General features: G+C 40.1%; 1 protein-coding gene across 1 annotated transcript in view; it reads right to left on the reverse strand.

Moving 5' to 3' along the window:
* The window catches only part of Skap2 (src kinase associated phosphoprotein 2), a 155694-nt gene that overhangs the window by 37723 nt on the left and 97627 nt on the right, over positions 1 to 20344 (reverse strand). Inside the window, exons 7-9 of the mRNA XM_036182949.1 lie at positions 16300 to 16424; positions 15369 to 15432; positions 14873 to 15007 (exon numbers count right to left, since the gene is read on the reverse strand). Coding sequence (XP_036038842.1) covers positions 14873 to 15007; positions 15369 to 15432; positions 16300 to 16424 — 324 coding nt within the window. The remainder of the gene's footprint in view (positions 1 to 14872; positions 15008 to 15368; positions 15433 to 16299; positions 16425 to 20344) is intronic.

Here is a 20344-nt window from a genome sequence, read left to right on the forward strand (position 1 = left end):
TAAAGCCAACAGACTTATTAAGATCTCTTCCATCATAAATCCAACAAGTATTTCCTTTTGTCAACAAATACTATTAAGAACATAAAGATCATTGGTATTCAGAAAGGATATACCTAGCAAGGAGTCTTGCCTACAGTAAACATGCAAAATTTTGTTTATCTAACTTCAATCAAAGTTTATAAATCACATGATAATAATTAAATCTCAACTACAGGGTCTTTGCAGTAATCAATCAATTATTCATGGTGAAGAATGTAACCTTTAGCAGCAATATGGTCAGTGGCCTCACTGAAACAAACCTGTCTTTCTCTGCTTGTCCAAAAGGACAGACTGACTGTGCAGGGTGCATCAGAGGCTGCAGTCTAAACAGCTGAGACAAAACTTTGGGCCTGAGATGAACAGAGGGCTTCAAGTGAGACCTCCACCACTCCAGGAATGTTTTTGCCTCCCAGGTCTCTGGAGAGTGTTGGGGTTTCTAAGGAATCAAAACCTCAAGTTTGTACAATATGTGATCCAAACTTCTACAACTTCAAGTATGGTGTTCCCAAGTCAAGAAACCTAACATTGTTGTGAAACCCTTGAGGCTCTGACAGTAGCAAAAGCAGAATGGTGGAGGAAAGCCTCCAGAACCAAGGTACACAGAACTCCCCAGAGGAGGGTGAAAATCTGACAAGTGGACAGTACATGGAGCTGGAAGAGCAGCCAAGTAAACATGCAATTCCTGTGTTAACACAGAATGCTTAGACACAAAATTAAGGAGGAGGCCATCAAATGTAAATCTTCATGTTCAGCCCTTGCCAAGCCAGAGAGGCAAACCTGCATTATTAGGTTGGTCTCTTTGCCTTCTTCCCCTAGGAAGGATGGATCCCATGTGAATATCTTCTGGGGCTTTGGGCCATCTGTTTTTGAATGTCTCAAGCAATGGAAGTTTCTTCCATCACTTCCTTTAGAAAGTCTCTTTTTTTCGTTTAAGAGGAACAAAAAACAAAAGTAGCTATAAATGTTAAGGCAATTTGATAGTTATTTTTCAAATATCCCTATTTATGAACCCTTTCTTGAATGCTTCCACGAGTGACACCCCTACTTGGGCTCTAACAGTGACTATGCAATCATCTGGCCTCCTCCAAAGAGAACATTGGTTGCCCACATCTCAGTATGTTTAAGGCATCTTTGTTTTATTAAGTCCCTGTACCTTATCACACTTTCATCTTCATGCTAAAAAGGTGATGTTTACAACCACATAGGGTATTCAGACAGGCCCTCTCAGCTACCTCACCTGTGCCCATAGGCTTGGGTTAGAACTTTGGTCCTTTGCAGTTTCTCACTGGTCTTTTGTTAGATTCATCTGCAGTTAACACTCTCACTAGCATTGTCAACACTATGCACTAGCACAGTGCCTGCTTGACTAAACACGTGTGTGCGCATGTGTGTGTGTGTCCCAGCTTTCCCTTGCTCACTGAGCAGAACAGATAACCTTTTCCAAATGCCTTTAAATGAACGCTAAGCTGTCATGAAAGAGTAAATAAACAACTGCTGACAAGTCTTAAGTATCTCTACATGCTTTAGGGTTACTGTCATTTACACCAAAGTCTTCCAAGATATAGGAATAGAAAGTATTTACTGATTTATAGATATTTATTTGTGGGTTTTGTTTTTCAAGACAGGGTTTCTCTGCACAGTCCTGGCTGTCCTGGAACTCACTCTGTAAACCAGGCTGGCCTCGAACTTAGAGCTCCACCTATTTCTGCCTCTAGTGCTGAGATTAAAAGCAGGAGCCACCACCACACAGGGTTTAGGGCTATGAGAGGAAGTTAGCTTTATGGAAGAGAAGAGAGGCGGAGAGTGGGGAACTGGACTCAAGCAGGCCATGGCTGCTCCTGGGCTTTCCTCCTCTTAGTCCTCCAAGAATGCCCAGGAAAAAAGCACTAAGCATCTCTCTAGTCACTAGTAACTGCCTTTCACTAGCACTCAGGCTGCTGTGTGTCTCTCATATTTCAGTTCATTTTTAAACAGGAAACTCATCATCTGCACACTGGTTACACCAGATTCCCAGATGGTAGCATTCAAAACTCAGTTACAGTCCTGTGCTCATCACATCTTCTCTTCCGATTGCCTTTAAGGAGTGAGTGGGCACAGAGCAGAATGTCATTTCCTGGGGAATGCCTCATTTGAGATGACTAGTACACCAAAGGGACTGGTAATCCAAGTTGGCCCTGTTGCTAAGAGTAGATGATCTGTCTTTAATAGTACAAAGGACTGGTGACATGAGAGCTTTTCATCACTCCTGTATTCTATTACAGAAATTCATTTGAGACTGTGCTCCCTGGGATGGCCACGTCAAAGTTCAATGAAGCTGGACAGGGGCAATCAGGTAGGCGTCAACACTGACAGCATACAATGTGGCATTCATTCTTTTTGGGCAAGAATTACCTTAAAGATTCCTTCCTGGTTTCTCTTTATTTAACTAGTGAGTCCACTAACTACAGACTCTGTCCTGCTGAAGACACAGGTTCTGGAATTCTAAGGAAGAAGGTACTACCTAAGGGACACCAGGCTTGCTTCTTGCCTTGAGGCACCTAAAGCATCCATGTCTAGGTTTGCCAAACAGCTATACGAAAAGTACAATCACAAAATGTATACAACAGCAGAAGAAAAAAAGCCACCTCGTGGTATATGATTCATTCCAACGCTAGGGTGCCGTGGGGGTTTGGGGAAGTAGGGCCAGCACAAGCTGGATGAACAAAAGAGGCTTTCTGGATGGGTGCAGTTTGACCTTGGCCTAGATGAAGTGGGCGGACCCAGTGCAAAAGGGACCACAGCAAAGAAAAGGAACCATCATGCCATGCAGATGGGAGGTGAACTAAAACTCCAAGTTGGGAAAGGATGGGATGCCTGAGGGAAACTAAGTCAGCCTGTTGGAACTGGAGAAGTGCTGCATCTCAGGAGACTGGCCAGAATGTGAGACTTCAGTCGGCTGCAGAAGACCTCTGAGGGCCAAGGGAGGGGGTGTGTGCTCTAACCTACAGTTGACAGACAGCTCTTCTTCGTACTTTGGAGGAGCAGAAATCTATCATGTAAGAAAATATCCAAATTCCCTTTTTCTTGGAAGGGTTTCCCTCAGTAAGTGATTTCTGAAGGAGTTTTGAAGTTTATATGCATTATCTCCACACTTAGATCAGATGAACTGGATACACCCAGAACATCAGTGGGTATGCTAATATTGCATCTGTCATTATATATGACAGTGTGAGTACTGTGCTAACCTATACTTATAAAAATACTGCATTGTACTCAAAAAATATACAAAACTGTAACATCATCTTAATTATTCATAATGGAATGACCACAAATCTCTACCCAAGTGGGTCAGCTAAAACTGCTGTTTTTATACTGTTAAAACAGAATGGCATGGTAAGTATGCAGACCCTGAAGAACAGTTTTCATTGCTTCTGATGCAGTGACTGTGAAGCCTGAGACAGGTGTGGACAGAGAAAATATGGTAAGGCATATCCCACATTAGACTTGGAAACTGGAAAGAATGATGCGTTTTTATTTTTTAAGTACTTAGATTTCATATATTTGTGTCTATACAGAGTATTTGACAATCCAGGTTAGTAATCTACAACCTTAGAATCTACTCCATATCTAAAATAATATATATTAGAAAACAGAGATCACGTGCTGTGTGGATGGAATAACAAAAGCCAAATCAACCAAGGTTGTATCTATTTGCTGTTTCACTGGAATTTCATCCATGGATTTGTTCCTTAATGCAGCACAATGATTTAGTTCAAGGCAACAAGATGAGGCAGAGCAGCAGGAAAGCTAGTGGGGAGTTTAGTACACCTGCAGTTGAAGGGTCTAGGCAGCATGAACAAGGAAGGAATGTCAGATTGGAGTTGGACTATGGAAAGGGCGCAAGGCCTGGCCAGTGAGTCCCAGATTGGTAAATTCTTGGCATTGGGAACCCCCAAAAAGGATACTGATAAACAGATTGATGGAACTATGATATATTTTAGAGTCAATCTATTACCAGTACATAGAATGGCTTATCAGGTTGATAGGAGAGCACTCAGGAGCCCTCGTGATGATCCAGGAGAGAAACAACGAAAGCCTGAGTATGGAGAGCCAGGAGAGATGATGCTCCAGAGGAAGAATGTGTAGTAACCGGCAAGAGGACTGATGAGGAGACATGATGATCAGGCCAGGAGTCAGGGATGAGTCTGAGGCATTTTACACTTGACTAAATTTGAGTGACCAAAGGTACTGTTAACAGAAATAGCATTGGACGTGGGAGGCAGAGTTGGGGCTGGGACTGAGTTGCCCAGAGAATATGTAAAGGAAAAAAAGTTTTTGAAATCCCCAGATTTCACTTCACTAGCACATCATGTTGTGCATCTGATGGACTGAGCACCCCCATACCTTTGGACATGTGAGCCTCATGTTAGAAATTCAGCAAATGTCCTTCAAATGTCACTTAGGCACAGGAGTTATGACTCTGTCCTATAAAGGTCCTGCTTGAGCTGGTTCTTGTCCCCAGTCTCCCTGCCTGGCTCCCTGGGGTCCTACTCTCTGATTCCCAATTGCACAGTACCTCAGACCCAGAGCCTCCATGCTTGGTGTTCTCTATGCTGGGAAGAACTTTTTCCAGTTTTACCTAAGAGGTTTCCATTTAATGCCATCTTTTCCTTGGCTACAGAATAAAATAGTTATTCCTTCTTGAGTCATCCTCTTATTTTCCTTCTTAGCATTCTTACTACAATCTGTAATGAGTTTGACACAGAATGTCTTTCTGTACGCCAAGCTGGCCTTGAACTCACTGTCTTCCTCCAGCCTTAGCTTCCAGAGTACTAGGATTGTAAGTATTATAGGCTTAGCTCTATAATTACTTTTTTTTTGGGGGGGGGTTGTTCCGTTTATTTTCAAGACAGGGGTTCTCTGTGTAGCCCTGGCAGTGCTGGAACTCTCTCTGTTGACCAGCGTGGCCTTGAACTCAGAGATCCACTGCCTCTGCCTTCTGAGTGCTGGGATTAAAGGCAGGAGTCACCACTGCCCAGCATATAGTTACCTTAATGAAAAAGTAAGCCCAGAAGTTCTATGCCTAAATTCCCTGTACTCACACGAGACACTGGCACTCAGTGGACTTTCAATAGATCTATGGAGAGTGGCTGAGGCACCTAACAACAGCATGAAAGAAGAGAAGGTAATACACAAAGTGTCATTATTAGAGAAATAAAAGTTCAGCCTGAAAACAATGATTTGAAATAAGCAGTCACTGGGCATCAATGCTTACGGTTACACTTGGAGTCTGAGGTGTCCCTACAGGCTCCTTTATTTGAAAGACCTGTCTCCAGTTGGTGGTGCTGTGTTGGGAGACCATGGTACCTTTGAGATATGAGACCTTAGCTGGTAAAAATGGATGGTTGTGAGAGAAAACCAATTACTTGGAAGAAGCCGTTTTCATTATGGGTAAGGACAGATGACTTTGAAGAAGCCATATTTGTTATGGGTAAGTGCTGTGGGCTATCTTTCTGTATGCTGTGAATGTGTTGCTCTGATTGGTTGATAAATAAAGCTGCATTGGCCTATAGCAAGGCAGCTTAGAGGTAGGTGGGAAATCCAAGCACATATATGGAGAGAAGAAAGGAGAGAAGGGAGAGGCACCAGCCACTGCCAATGGAGCAGCAAGATGCCAGCAGACTGGTAATGCCACGGCCACATGGCAAATTATAGATTAATAGAAATGAGTTAAGTTATAAGAGCTCACTAGCAAGAAGCCTGACATAGGCCATACAGTTTGTAAATACTATTAAGTCTCTGAGTGATTATTTTATAAATGGCTGAGGGACTGTAGGGATGGATGGGACCAGAGAAACCTTCCAGCTCCAGGTAAGGACAGAAAACCAAATTTCAGGAACTGAGGATGGACAGGTTAAAAAAAAAAAAAAAAAAGGCATGAAGACAGAGACCAGAGTGAACTCTTGAAAGCACAAGCACACTGAACTGGAAGCAAAAGGGCTAGCCCACGAACAGAGGACAAGGCATGTGGAAAGAGGACTGGACAAGGAGATTTGGGATCCAGCTCCAAAAAGAGCTTGAAAATGCCCCTCACCTCAGCCACCAAGTCTCCTTGTTCTGTGGGAAAACTTTCTGACCCATCTCAGTTTCTGTAAGGAGGAACAAGGGGGGCAGTGGATATGAAGTGGTATGAAATTGTTTCTTTGTAAGACCTCTAATGAAGTTATAATAACAAGGAACACATCTATAAATGAATGTTTTCTTTGAAACCAAATCAAGGTAAAGCCTCACTTAAGCTTAATTAAGTTAGCTTGGATTTTTTCCCACTTTGTTGAAAGCTTTGCACTATTCAACTACAGTACTTGCTGAGGCCAGAAATGCAGAGTGCTTATATTTATCACTGACACTTTGTTGAACTTGTCCGTTCTTATTAATCACAGCTTTAAAGTAAGCAGCCGAGATACTCTTAGGAAGCTGATATTCCCAGCTGACCTAACTGCAAAAATAGTGAAGCTTGATACTCTCCTGCTGCACAATGTCTCCACAGACGCATGCGTTTGTGAAGCTGTGTGTACATGCGTGTGCATGTGTGTGTTTCTGAGACGTAAAGAAACAAGAAGGTTTTGTGTAGCAACCAGAAACTTTATCATATTCTGTCTTCTGAAAACATAGAGAATCAAAAGCAAATGCTGCCCATGATATGTTTATATTCTCCAAGAGAAGAAAATCTTATCTGAATATGAAGACTCCAGTTTAAAAGCTTGGTATGAAGGTAGTTATGCCGTTAGCTGGTGAGGTTTCTGAGGAGCTGAGTTCTGTGCAGATGCAAACCCTGCAGTGTGACTACCTGACCTTGTAGCACAGTGTTAGGACACTACATCTAAGGTTCACAGAAAAATCCAAAGGGTCAACCCCATACTGTCATTTTTCTCTTTGCTTTGTATATGTCAGCACTTCTGTTTGATTGGTGGGGCTGACATTTGCTTACTTTCCCGTTGCCAATTTTTAATATGCACGCTATTGGCTCCTTTAGCTATGCAAATATAAATACACGTACCTAAGAATCACAATTCAGAGGCTAAGTAAACTACACAGTAATTTCTACTGATCCTATTAGGTTCTTTAAAAAGCGAACCTTTCATAGGTCCTTCTTTCTCGTCAAAGCTCTGTTCCTTCTTCTGCCTCCTTCAGTCAGGAGCGCTTGACTCTAGTCTTCTCTGGGCTGCTCTTAGCTCCAGCTCTGAAGTGACTAATTCTTCTGTCTGCTCATTCATCACCACACCCCTCCAACACAGTTTAAAGCATAATGCCCAAAGTGTTCATCTAGACCATTTTCATTCTCTTTAAGAACTGCACATTCCTGTTAAGATTTCTTAAATCATAACTATTCAGAAATTCATTTTCCAATCTCAAAGTGTAGGAACTCTAGGCTGCCTTTAACTACCTCCATAGAAATATTGGATAATGAAGCTTCATTCCTCAGCAGCAGCATCATTCCTTGTAGTTTGGAGACAGACCCTAGGACCTTGCCAGGCAAGTGCTCAGCCCTTGAGCTACACTCCTAGCCCCTGTAAAGAATGGAGTCTTGGAATTTGTTGCATTGGAATTTGTTGAGACTTAAGATTTTAATTTACCTGTTTGTTTTTTAGGTTTTGCATTATTACCGATTTAAAGTATATGTGGTCAGATAAGCTCTATCTGTTATTATCATTGATCATTATTCTACTGTGGTCCTTTCTTGCTTTCTATCTTAAATTCCACATTGCCTGATATTGATATCACTGTAGAATTTTCCTTGGGAAGGGCTGTCTAAGCATTTCCCACTTCTTTACTTAGGAACTCTCCATGTCGCTTTGTTTCAGATACCTGTCCTCTAATAACTCTACTCAATTAAAAAATCCAATGTGATCTCTTCTTTAACAGATTAAGCCGGGTGGTAGTGGCGCATGCCTTTAATCCCAGCACTCGGGAGGCAGAGCCAGGTAGATCTCTGTGAGTTCCAGGCCAGCCTGGGCTACCAAGTGAGTTCCAGGAAAGGCACAAAGCTACACAGGGAAACCCTGTCTCGAAGAAAAAAACAAAAACAAAAAAACAGATTAAGTTATTTTTATGTTTATTTTTATAATTTTACTTTTACCATATTCTTTTTTTCCTTCTTACTTCTCATTTCTTGCCTTATTTTTGGCTTAACACCTCTTTAGAGTCACCTTGTATTTCCCCCTCTATTGCATGCTTGCAGTAATCCACAGCCCCAACTTACCCCAGCTAACTTCTTAACTAATTTCACCTTTTATAAATTAAAAAAAATATAAGGCTTATTTAAAAAGAATCAACTTCCTGCTTCTGTGTTTACTATGCCCTTGCTTTCTCCAGCTTGCCTGTGTGTTCACACAGTTAGGGGCAAGGCTGGAATTCAAAGTGGTGTGTCTTTCCCTCCAAAGTCCCCTTTTTAGATCACAACAATCTGCTATTCACAGATGAAACAGAAGGCATTCTGGATGCATGGGGCAGGGCACAAGGGGTAAGAGGTAACAGAGGCTGGAGAGGAAGAATGAGGAGGAGGATGGCTTGAGAAGTGTGATGATGGAACTATACAAGCTTGTTTCGACAGGATTCCTATGTCAGAGAAACAAAACAGCCAACTCACGATACATGAGTATATTACATATCCATGCAGTCAAACATGGGAAACTAAAGGTTGTAAATTCGTGGCTGGACCAAAAGAGGCAAGGGGAGTGTTCCCTTCAAGGCCTACAGCAAGGTAGGCACAATGCTTAGCCTAGAAGAGGTACACAGGAGAATTAATGAACTAAAGGTAATGAAAGCAGGCAAGAAGGATGGATATGGGAAGAGGGGATGAGACTGAGGATAATAAACAATGAGAGAAAAGCAAGTAGAAAGGAGAGAAAAAGAAAACCAAGGAAGGAAACAAAGGGCCGTTTCTCAGTTAACAACAACAGGTCACATTTTTGTTTTCAAATATGAAACTGCATGTTTTTAAGTGTGTGTGGGGGGTGGGGGGATAAAAATTCCTATCACGCTGTTCATTAGGTACTAGGGTAGGCACAGCTTCTATTCTGTTATGCATATCAGCATGATCTAGTTTCTTCTAGTTGTAAATGAAGGTTTAAAAATGAAGACTTACAATGACACATAGGGACTGAACAGACAGCAGTAAGTACCAGTGTGGTTGGTAGAGTACACTCAGGTGAGACTCCTCTTTGGAAGCTATCCCACAGTCCCCTGTCTGTTTCCAGCGACCAGAGACCAGCTCAGTCTGCTAGCTCTCTTCCTGAAAAAGAGCCACAAGGAGCTCTCCTCCTCTTCCTCCTCCACCTGTCCCACTGAAGACAGCCCTGGGTCTGCTCAGCCTATACTCTAGGATGCCTGGCCGCCTGGAGAAGGGCCATCCCTAACACACATCCCTTCAGAGTCGGACAACAACCCTATCAAAACAGACTAGAACAAGGGTCCATCCACCTCAGAAAGCCTCTTCCTCCCCAGAAAGTAGCTTCAGAGAAGAGAGACAGTGTTTCTTTCCCACACCTGTCATTTGACCTGATTCATCTTGGTCTTCCCCATTTCCCTAAAACAGAATTTCAATACTGTCCCAGAACAAAATGGTGATAGAAAAATTAAGCCGACCTATGAAGAAGATCTAGGAATGACCTATGTAACCTTTGTTTTGTATATTTAAGAAGATCTATGCTATGCCTATAAACATGAATAAATCAGGCATGACTCTTCATACTCAAGAGGTAAAGGTGAATGGAGATAAAGGAAACACTGCCTATTACATCCCTATGGCCAAGGTTTCACACCCTCAGTACTACTGACATTTTGGGCCACATATTTATTTGTTATGGAGCCTGTTTTGTGTATTATAGATGATTAGCAACATCTCTGTATGGACACACAGACAGACAGACACATACACACACACACACACACACACACACACACACACACCAAATGTACCCAGGAGCAAAAGTCTCACCTGGTTGTTGTCAGATGACATGTTTTTAACTCACAGAAATGGGTTATTTATCTCCACCAACAGAAATCTGTGTTTTGTATGTTCATAAATATTTGGGTTTATATGTGTTATTATATGCATTTGGGTTAATATGTGTTTTTTAAAATGAAGAAATTTGTTAGCAATGTCAAAAGCAACGTAGAAAAAACTACATGACAAGCAAAATTGTATTCCAAAATGTCATATCATTATTATAAAATAAACAATATAAAGAAGATCAAAATTTGCAGTCAAGTCATCAAAAATAAAAATACAAACAAGATCTATCCCAGTGGTAGAGCTCTTATTAGCATGCACAAAGCTCTAGGTTCAACTTCCAGTAAAAATTTAAAAAATATATGTGTTTGTGTATTTGTGTACATATAAATATACATGCATGTATGAGTAGATACATAAATAAGCACCATGTGATCATGGTTTATGAATTTTTCCTTGGTGTTTTTTTTTTAATAACTTCAGCTATTCCTCTCAGCAGAGTATGAGGCTGAAACCATCTAAAAATTTAACTCTAGTTATCTACTTGAAAAAACATATTTATCTATCAACCTATGTATTAGGAGACAGTATCGCCATATTTACTAATTCAGAAACTTTCTTAAGAAACAAGAATATGCCAGGCGGTGGTGGCACACGCCTCTAATCCCACACTCGGGAAGCAAAGGCAGGCGGATCTCTGAGTTTGAGGCTAGCCTGGCCTACAGAGTGAGTTCCAGGACAGCTGAGGCTACACAGAGACACTCTGTCTTGGAAAAACAAAACAAAACAAAAAACCAAACCAAACCAAACCAAACCAAAAACCAAAATGTCTACGAATACTAGCAGGCTTCCTGCTTTAACAATACTGAGATGTTAAATACCCCGTGGTTCCGTGAAAGTTAACTGACATCTTTCTATTGCATTCCAAAGAAAGAATGGGAAAAACTAAGTCAGGACCTACGGTCACTTAAAACAATGTTGGTGCTAGAGACTGCAAGGTCCCTATAACCTTGATATTAGCGGGTGATATGAGTAATGAAAAGGAAATAAAATGTATTGGAGGGTTTGCAACTATTTATTGATTAAATTTGCATTTGTGTTCACTTGCTGGAAACTACTTCAAATTTAAGTACTCAAACACTGCTCTTTTTTATGTATACATAATAGTTTCATTGAAAAATTTATAGCTGCATTTTACTTTACATTCCATTTTAGATGCAGATAGTTGGACTGAATAAATTTAAAATGTAATTGAATGACCAAAGGATAAAATCACCCTTTGCTGGCTCCAAATAGTTCAATCTGTCATTACAGTTATTGAAAAAAAAAAAAAAGAATTCACACACAGAAGAAAACAGGTTAATGGAATAGAGATTTGTCTTCCTGCTTTACATTGCCCTCTCTGTTCCAGTCACTTGCCAGAAGACATTTCCAGTGCAATTCCCCAGAAAGTGGCACATTTAATAGGTTAATGGGCGTTACCATTCTTGTTACCCAGCTGATTCGATTCACTCTATGCCTAGAGAAATCATGTTGTTGTTAATACACAATCTCCTGCTACTAAAAGGAAAAGGTCAGACACTCACTAAGTTGAGGAGGAGCAAGCTAGGTTGCCTTCTGAGACTATTTTTCCAAATATTGTTTCTTGCCTTCGAGATTCACAGTGAGACAAAAGTACTCTTCTGGAGTTCTAATAATAAACTGACCATACGTTCTGAAATTGTGCCAAATGAACTCATTACTATGTCATTAATCAGTTCAACAAAAGTATGTTATAGTAACATGACAATATATGTAAATCTAACTGGCCTATGCTAATAAGCAGCAATGAAACAGAAAAAAAAGGTGGCAAGACATTGGGGTACTCAAAGAAAAGCCAAAAACTTTCAGACTGCCCACAATAGCATTCTCTCAACTCTTTCACACATATGTATAACCCCTAAACACAAAGAAATCTAGACATTGATTCTTGTTCTTTTATGAAGTTAGTTAAAAATTAATGAACAAAAAATTAAAGAGAAAGCACTACAATAAAGTTGGAATATTCTAAATGAAAAAATTCCTGTGAAACTATTTACAGTCCCACAGAATTATAAACATTTTTCAAGAAATATTTTACAACATAATTTTAAGCAATGTTTTCTTCTTACTGTTGAGACTTAAACAATGAACATTTATTTCACATTAAAAATACACTTATTGGAGCAGATCTCGCCTTTTTCAGAAAAGAGTTTTTCAGTTTAAAGTAGCACGTCAATGTTTAGACTTTTTCTCCAGAACAATCTGTGTGCTGCACCTTTCAACTAAGAGGGTTAGTTTTCAACACCGTGTAATCGACAGAAAACTGTGTGGAAACAGTATTATTGTTATTATTATTTAATTCTGGGAGCATTACCAACTGGACTCCCGAGACAAACATTGCCTGTACAGCACTGGACACAGACCAACAGCCTGCGACTATGCCCCATGATTCTCCTCTCACACACCTCAAAGGACACTCACATCTCACGGAAGCCATGAGAACAGCAAACTTGAGTCTTAACCCTGAGAGAGGCTGGTTAAAATTAAAATTAGCTTTCCAGTTTCAAATATTGAAATGAACGCAACTTCTAACTCCGAGATCAGTTCAGGGCCTCCTTTAAAAAAAATCCCCTCTGCGGCTGCGGGCGTCAGCTTGACACAGCTGCTGAGCTGTGCAGATGTTGCAATGGCTCTGGGTTACACCGGGGAGAGGGAAGCAGGAGACATTCCACAGCTGCTTCCAGCAGCTCCTTTCCCAGGGGCATAGTTGCAGGCTCTATCAAGCTCAATCACTTTGTACAGCAACCGGGGAATCCCAGGCAGAGGCGGAGAAACCTCATGGCAGCTTAAATTTCTCTGAGCACTACAGCAAGTAACACTACTTAAAGAGTAAGCAGTTATTTCCAACATGACATGGCCTTGGGCCAACAAAATATACATATGTGGGGAGGAGGGATGGTGAGGAAGAACATCTGTCCTGAGAGAAAATGTAAGATGTTTCATATTTCTAAAGTTTCAAGCTACTTATAGGAGATCTTCCTTGAACCTTTGCTATAGAAACAACTGAATATTTGATCTTTGTTCTCAGTCAAGGTTTTTTTTGGGGGTGGTGGTGGTGGTAGGGAGAGAATAGTACAGTAGAAGAAATGCAGAACTTAACAGTTAACTCAGCAACTGTAACACAATACATTGACTGTAAAGTCTTAAAGGGCTAAAATGTGTATGAAATGGAGCCATGTTTACAGGCTCCACGCTTCAGTTTTACAGCAGTATACATACTCAGTCCTGTCACAAGTCCTTTTTAAAGCCTAAAGAAATTGTATTAATGATGCAGTGGATAAAACCAAGCAACCAAAGATGTTCTCTACCTGAGGGTAAGTGATACTGTGGCAGCCACCACATCCTTAGGATAACCAGGAAGTGAGGCTACAAACACACAAGTCTGCTAAATAACAGAAGCTGGCAGGCCACTGTTGCCACCAGGCACACTTCTGTGCTCAGCATCCTCCTGCAGGGAGGGATGATAGAATTCATAGATACATGTGTACTTTTGATGGAGCTAAGATTATTACTATTACTTCGTCAGAACATCACAGAAGCATTTACAAGAATTTACCAGGTATGACAATGAAAAAAATAATGATGTTATATTCATTGTGAACTTGGATGAGGAAAGCTTTGTGCTGAATTACCTCAGCTGATTCTCCCAGTAATAGTATGCTCATTTAATAGATGAAGAAATCATTATAATATCATTGAACTAATAAATAATATAGTCAGAATTTAAAATGTTTTACTCTAAGTATATGCTCTGGATCTTATGTTTTACCAACTGTGATGAAAATGACATCTGAACATTAATTTGGAACATGTTAAGTATTTTAAAAATCAATTTTAGGGATTTATATTATGGTACTACATTGCCTAGTCAGAAAAAAAAAAAACTAGTCCCTTTGTCTACATTGTTTCTGATCTCCTTTTCTACTCTACTGGTTTTTAATATGCAGGAAAGAGCAGAATTAACTGGAGTGCTAGTCACACAACTTTCAGTGTTGTTACAGCCCAAGAATTCTAAATTCCAGAGTACCATTTTCCTGTTTGAGAAATCACTCCATCAAGGACCCAACGGGTAATCAGTGCTGCTGTATAACAACTACTGAAGTGTAGCAATACTCCAGCAGGCCTGAACTTTAAAAGTAAGAAAATCTTTTGATTTCCTGTTTGATAAAATACCAATTAGAAACTTTCCTCAAGCCTCCGAGACCTTTGTTTACAGTTCAACAACATTCCTCCAGGACATTGCAATGTCCTCCAGCAGGGAGGACTACAGAGCAGAAGCTGGTGACATATGGGATGTGCATGGAACTTCTGGTAAATGGAAGTTCCGAGATGTTAAAAAAAAAAAAAAAAATGATGTGTGATTTGATGGAAAAGACTGTAAGGCAAGTCAATTTTTAATTAAAAAAATTATGTAGCATAAACAATGCTAATGAGCCAAAAGTCCCAAGAAGTGAGGACTCTCTGCTTCATTTTAAGGTCCCGTTCACTTCCCCTAAGTGCACACCCTGCACTTGAATTGCCTCCAACAGAAACTTCTTCATACAACAGAGCTTTGAAGGGTTTCTTTGTCTTTGGTCTTAATAGCTCACCATTTCCTACTTGAGTTGTCAATCTGATGACAAATTACACACACACACACACACACACACACACACACACACACACGCACGCGCGCACGCACGCACACACGCAGAGGCATAAACACAAAGAAGGATCAGAAGACCCGTGGCCTTTTTCAGTACATCACCACAATAAAGGTACCTGGAAGTTCCTCATAAATTTCATCATCTATTGGTTGGTTCCTTGATGGGCTGCTGACTGGAACAGGGTGATCGACGTCATCATATAATTCTCCTCTTTCGTCATCATCCTCTGGAATCACATCGGATCCCATGTCTTCAAAGCAAAGCACATTTTGTGAAGCAATTTTAAAAGAATGCAAAAGAGACTTAAGACTGTGCTTCTTAAATGAACACAACTCTACAAACTAATACCCACACCTACCACTATACTTTTAAATCAAAACATGATTAAATGGTTTTGTAAGTGCATGAGTCTTAAGTTACCAAGTATATTCAAGGGAAGCTTGCTTTAATAAACCCAAGTGAATGGACCATAGTATACCAAGAGAGCATGTCAGTATTCTCTTGATCATTCTCACAGAAGTCAGTAAGGCTTTATATGTGAAAACGTGGTTCAACCCATTCCTAAATTAATATTTAAGGAAAATGAAAACATGTTCAAATGATGCTCTTACCTTGTAATATAAATTTCAGCTGCTGGACCCATTCCTCAGCATCTTTGGGAGAAGCTGCTGTAAACTAATGAAAACATTCAAACAATAAGAACTGAAATTGTAAGAGCAATGAAGAGGTGTGCTGCATTCTTATCATTTCTTAGGAACATTAGTGATTCTTTTCATGTCTAGGGGTACTGTTCTTGCAAGGATGCTTCTTATAATGTACAGTTAATTTTGACAAATTTATGTAATTGAAGCAGAGGATGATGGATTTGAAACTCTGACCAGCAGCTGGCAGCTGCACAGGGAAAGATGCTGCTTCTCTTCATCAATGTCAAAGGCTGAACTGATGAACAAAATTTGCCCTTGACAATTAGAAGACATCCATGAATTTCTTTAGACTGCTGGGTACAGTTTTCTTAAAAATGTTCTTGTCAGATTCCAACACACTACCTGACAACTTAATTAACTGGCTTTCAACTGCAATCTCAGATATTTAAAACTTATTAAACATACATTCCATATTGATGCCTAGCTGATGGCTCCTGAATTGCCGAGTTGATAATGCATCTTTATCTTCATTTTCTCCCACACCCCTAAGCAATACAATATGCACTAATACGCTAATATTTTCCCTTTGATGATTTTATTCTTTCTGCTATGTAATTCTTTTAGGAAATCACACAGTTCTATTAAAGTAGATATAAAATGTTACATGTGATGTAATTGATAAATTACAAATTCATTTGATCTTTTGCAAGGATATATCACTTGAACTGATCAGAAATTTTTAAATGTATTTCCTCTCTATATGAATGTTCAACATACAAAATACTATTTTTATTATTAATATGTCGGGGAAAGCTGTTTTAATAAAATGTTAATGTCTCTATAAACGAAATAAGAACATCTTATCAAGTTAATTTTAAGGCAACATAAAGATTCCAACCTGATAGATACGTTTATCAGGAGCACAGATTTCAAAACAGCAATCTTTCTTTGCATCCTTTCTGAGGGTGTTATTCATTCTGACGTCGTAGCCCTCTATTGCAAATTCACCTTTCTGTTGTTTGTCTACAGAAGATAAAAGCCAAGTTAGAGCTTCACTCACTACAGTGATATAAATGCCCGATTAGCTCTTATTGAGGTTTTCTGTGTCAAGTCTTAGGAGAAATTTCATCAGCCACTTTAGCAATTCTACACTGTGAAAGTGTTAGGGAACCAGAAGAGGTCTGGGGATGGTGGCGGTGTTCAGAAGGAGGAGAGGAAACACACAGGGGAAAATCGAAGCACTAGAACTTAAAATCTGCTAGAAATTTGCGTTTCAAGGAGCCAATGGTGGAGCTGCTCTACTTGAAGCTTGCTGGACCTCCTTATTTACTGTCCTGTCCTCCCTCAGCACCACCACCAAGTTCGAGTGGCCCTTTAAAGAAAAGTTTTCTTTTCTTTTTTAATCTTAAAAGAAAAAGAAAAAAAAGGAAACCAAGTACATGGCTGGAGAGGAAGGTAAACTAACATTACTGAAGGGTTTCTTAGCCAGTCAGTGGGCAGGAAACGGTTAAAGCAGACTTAATCTATTACAGTAGAGTCAAAAGGAAAGATGGCTTCAGTTTGGCTAGGCATTATTTTAAAGATAAACAAAATAGAACAGAAACAAAGGGCTTAATATCCCAAACTAAGAACATTAGCTTTGTTCATTAGATTGTGCCATTTTGACAGAAAAGGCAACAGAGCAATAGGTTTATTTTCTACAGTAGCACACAACACCAAAATCTGAAGTAGGGACAGACTGTCTCTTTTACTGAGCTCAGGGTTAAGTACAGAAATGCTTTCATAATACAAGGGCAACAATAAAATGCATGTCTTCTTTTCTTAAATACATTAATTTAGCACCTGAAGTAACATCATTTTTTAAAGGCCATGGAGATCATATGTTGCCCAAAATGTCAAATGGGAAGAAAATATGAGTTAGACAGGCATGACCTCAGCCTAAACAATCTATTTAGTCATAATTTATATATATGGGTGACTAAAAAATTCCAGTTAGAAATTTTAAGTTTTCACTTGGTTGAAAAATTCCATACTTAACTCTAAGTTTTACAAAACTATACTTTGAAAATTACAGGCCTGGTGTGTGCCTGTAAATGAGCAAGGGACCTCAGGCAAGAAGACCCTGCACAGAGGCTAGCTTAGACTACAGTGGGGATCCTGCATCAAAACAAAAAGGAGAAAGAAAAGGCCCACAGCACTGTCCAATATGTGTTCCTTCAGATGTCAGGGGGTTCTGTGAGCATATTTGATTAAGATGCTTTTTGCTGAATTAAACTATGTTAACAGAATTGGGGATGTAGTTCAGTGGTAAAGCATCACCTCCTATGCACAAGATATCCTTAGTACTGACAAAACCCAAAACGTTAAGAATTTCATGAGTCTAGATTATACAATCATGCCTTTCTTAAGGCCTTTAGCGTATTTACATACCAATTGCATTTCTAAGAGAAAAATTTAATATGCAGCATGTACAAACATGACTCATCTATGAAATTCTTTTATCCAAAGGACACTTTATATATCTGATGCTCCCCAGACATAGCTGTGAAATACCTAACTGGAAAAATACTGAAGGAAGAGTGAAAAACAGTTAGTGCTTCAACACATTCGATTCTTCCCCCATTCTCCAAGAAAACTACACTTTATATTAAATTTATATTAAACACTTTAGACATGCCTGGTAGTTAAGACAAAGTTAATAGCACACTTTATCAGATCTTTCTCAGGGAAATAAACATACATGCATTACAAATGGAGGTATTCCACAAATACCAGTCAATGACCCACTTACACAGCAAGAGGATTTAACTTCCACTACAAAAAAAAAAAAATGAAATAATATGAGGCAAAATACTTAAGTGGTCCAGTGAAATTTGCAGGGAAACAGGCAGGACCGGGCTACATCTTTAATCGAACGCATTGAAATCTGCAGAGAAACAGGACCGGGCTACATCTTTAATCGAACGCATTGAAATCTGCAGAGAAACAGGACCGGGCTACATCTTTAAGCGAACGCATTGAAATCTGCAGAGAAACAGGACCGGGCTACATCTTTAAGCGAACGCATTGAAATCTGCAGAGAAACAGGACCGGGCTACATCTTTAAGCGAACGCATTGAAATCTGCAGAGAAACAGGACCGGGCTACATCTTTAAGCGAACGCATTGAAATCTGCGGAGAAACAGGACCGGGCTACATCTTTAAGCGAACGCAGCTCCTTCCTTCTTCCCTGTGCTCCAGCTTTGCTCCCCACACTGATCCTAGCCATGGGCTTTCACGGTGATGACTTCCTGCTCTTCCCTCTCCTGAACCGGCCACTTCAACCCTCTGGTCTCTCTGAGTCCACGCCCACCTCCCTCACACTCAATACTGTGTAATTTATGAACAACAGAGTTTACTTCTCCATATTCTGGCGGATTAGTAAGTCCAAGACCAAGGTGCCAGCAGGTTAAAATGTGGCGGGGTCTTCCCGTCTTCCCTCTGCTGCAAGTGGACACTCTGCTGCAGCATCCTCCAGAGGGAGAAACACTGGCCTTGTGAGGCAGAAGGTGCGGTTTCAGAGCTCACTTGAACATCTCCATTGTGCCATCCATGGAGGGTGAAGCCCTCGTGGTCCAATCACTTCCAATGCTCTACGTCCTAACACTACCTTCTCCAAAGTGGCTCCAAAATACAAATTTTGGATAGACACATAATTAAAATTATGGCTTTTATCCAGTAAACTTCTCTTCATTCTTTATGGCCCAATAAAATGTCCTTATCACAAGTTTCCCCAAAGGCCTCTAGCAGTTAGTTTCACTCCTTTGTGATCCAAAGCTATTTAATTTAAATTACTTATTATACCTCATTGAATTTATGTCTATCTGCCCAGCCGATGCCTCCAATTTCACAGCCTCCTATCTTCTCACTGGTAGTCACACATTTCAAGCAGTGAGCACCTCAAAGGATCTTTGGATTCCCACTGTTTATTATACCAAGTATCTAGCAAATGTTTACCTAATAAAATGTGAATAAATGAGTAAGTGAATGAATGAATGCCTCGATGGGAATCTGAATATCTAGGATGTAGGTCACTTGGTGAATGAGGCTTACGACAGTCATGGGAAAAGGAAGGAGATGGGAGGATGGATGGTATTTCACAAAGTGATAAAACGTGTACTATATGTTTGTTACTTAAGGACCTGAATGGCTATGAATAATAAATACAGAGATATTTATGGGTATAGAGGTAAGTGCATTACATACCCTGGAGGATGGCCGTACTCCTTCTAAGCCATTACTACTTTGATAGGTCAATATGATTTTTGGCACGCACAATAAGGTAGAAAATGTGAGCTATGTACGTGTCAAACAGTAACGAAGTATGGCTTAACCTAGTGAGTGGTATCAACCAACTGCGCCTTGTGCCTCTGCGAACCATTTATCTCAATCCTACTTGCTTAGAGGCTTACAGTTTTCATATATCAAAATAGCTCTTTCCAAAGTTTAGGTGATAGTTCACACGCACAATAAAGCTGTAAGACTCAGCTACTTGATTACACAAAAGAAAATTAAAATGCTATTTGATAATGTTTTCCCGGAAAAAGATAAGGTGGCAGGAAATCGGGATCATGCCAAACAAGCAATTAAGAAACGTCTAACGGCAGACTTTTTTCAGAGTCCCTAAAGAGAAGGGACAGGGATTCCAGGAGAGAGAGCTGCTGCACACAGACCTGGGACACTGGGAAGACACAGCACTGAGGGCGCACTACTCAGGCTGGGTCTTTAGGCCAACAAGGAGGGGATGTGATGGCACTGACTTTTGGAACACAAGTGGCTGCGTAACTAAATGGATTGCAAAGCACTTAAAATGCAAAATGCTAAGAATGGTAGCACCATCAGGTCTAGCAAGAAGAATAGAAATGGAAGTTTACTACCTCAAAGAGTCTAGCCAGAATTTCTTT

Source organism: Onychomys torridus, chromosome 3 (assembly GCF_903995425.1).
Source record: "Onychomys torridus chromosome 3, mOncTor1.1, whole genome shotgun sequence".
Lineage (NCBI taxonomy): Eukaryota > Metazoa > Chordata > Mammalia > Rodentia > Cricetidae > Onychomys > Onychomys torridus.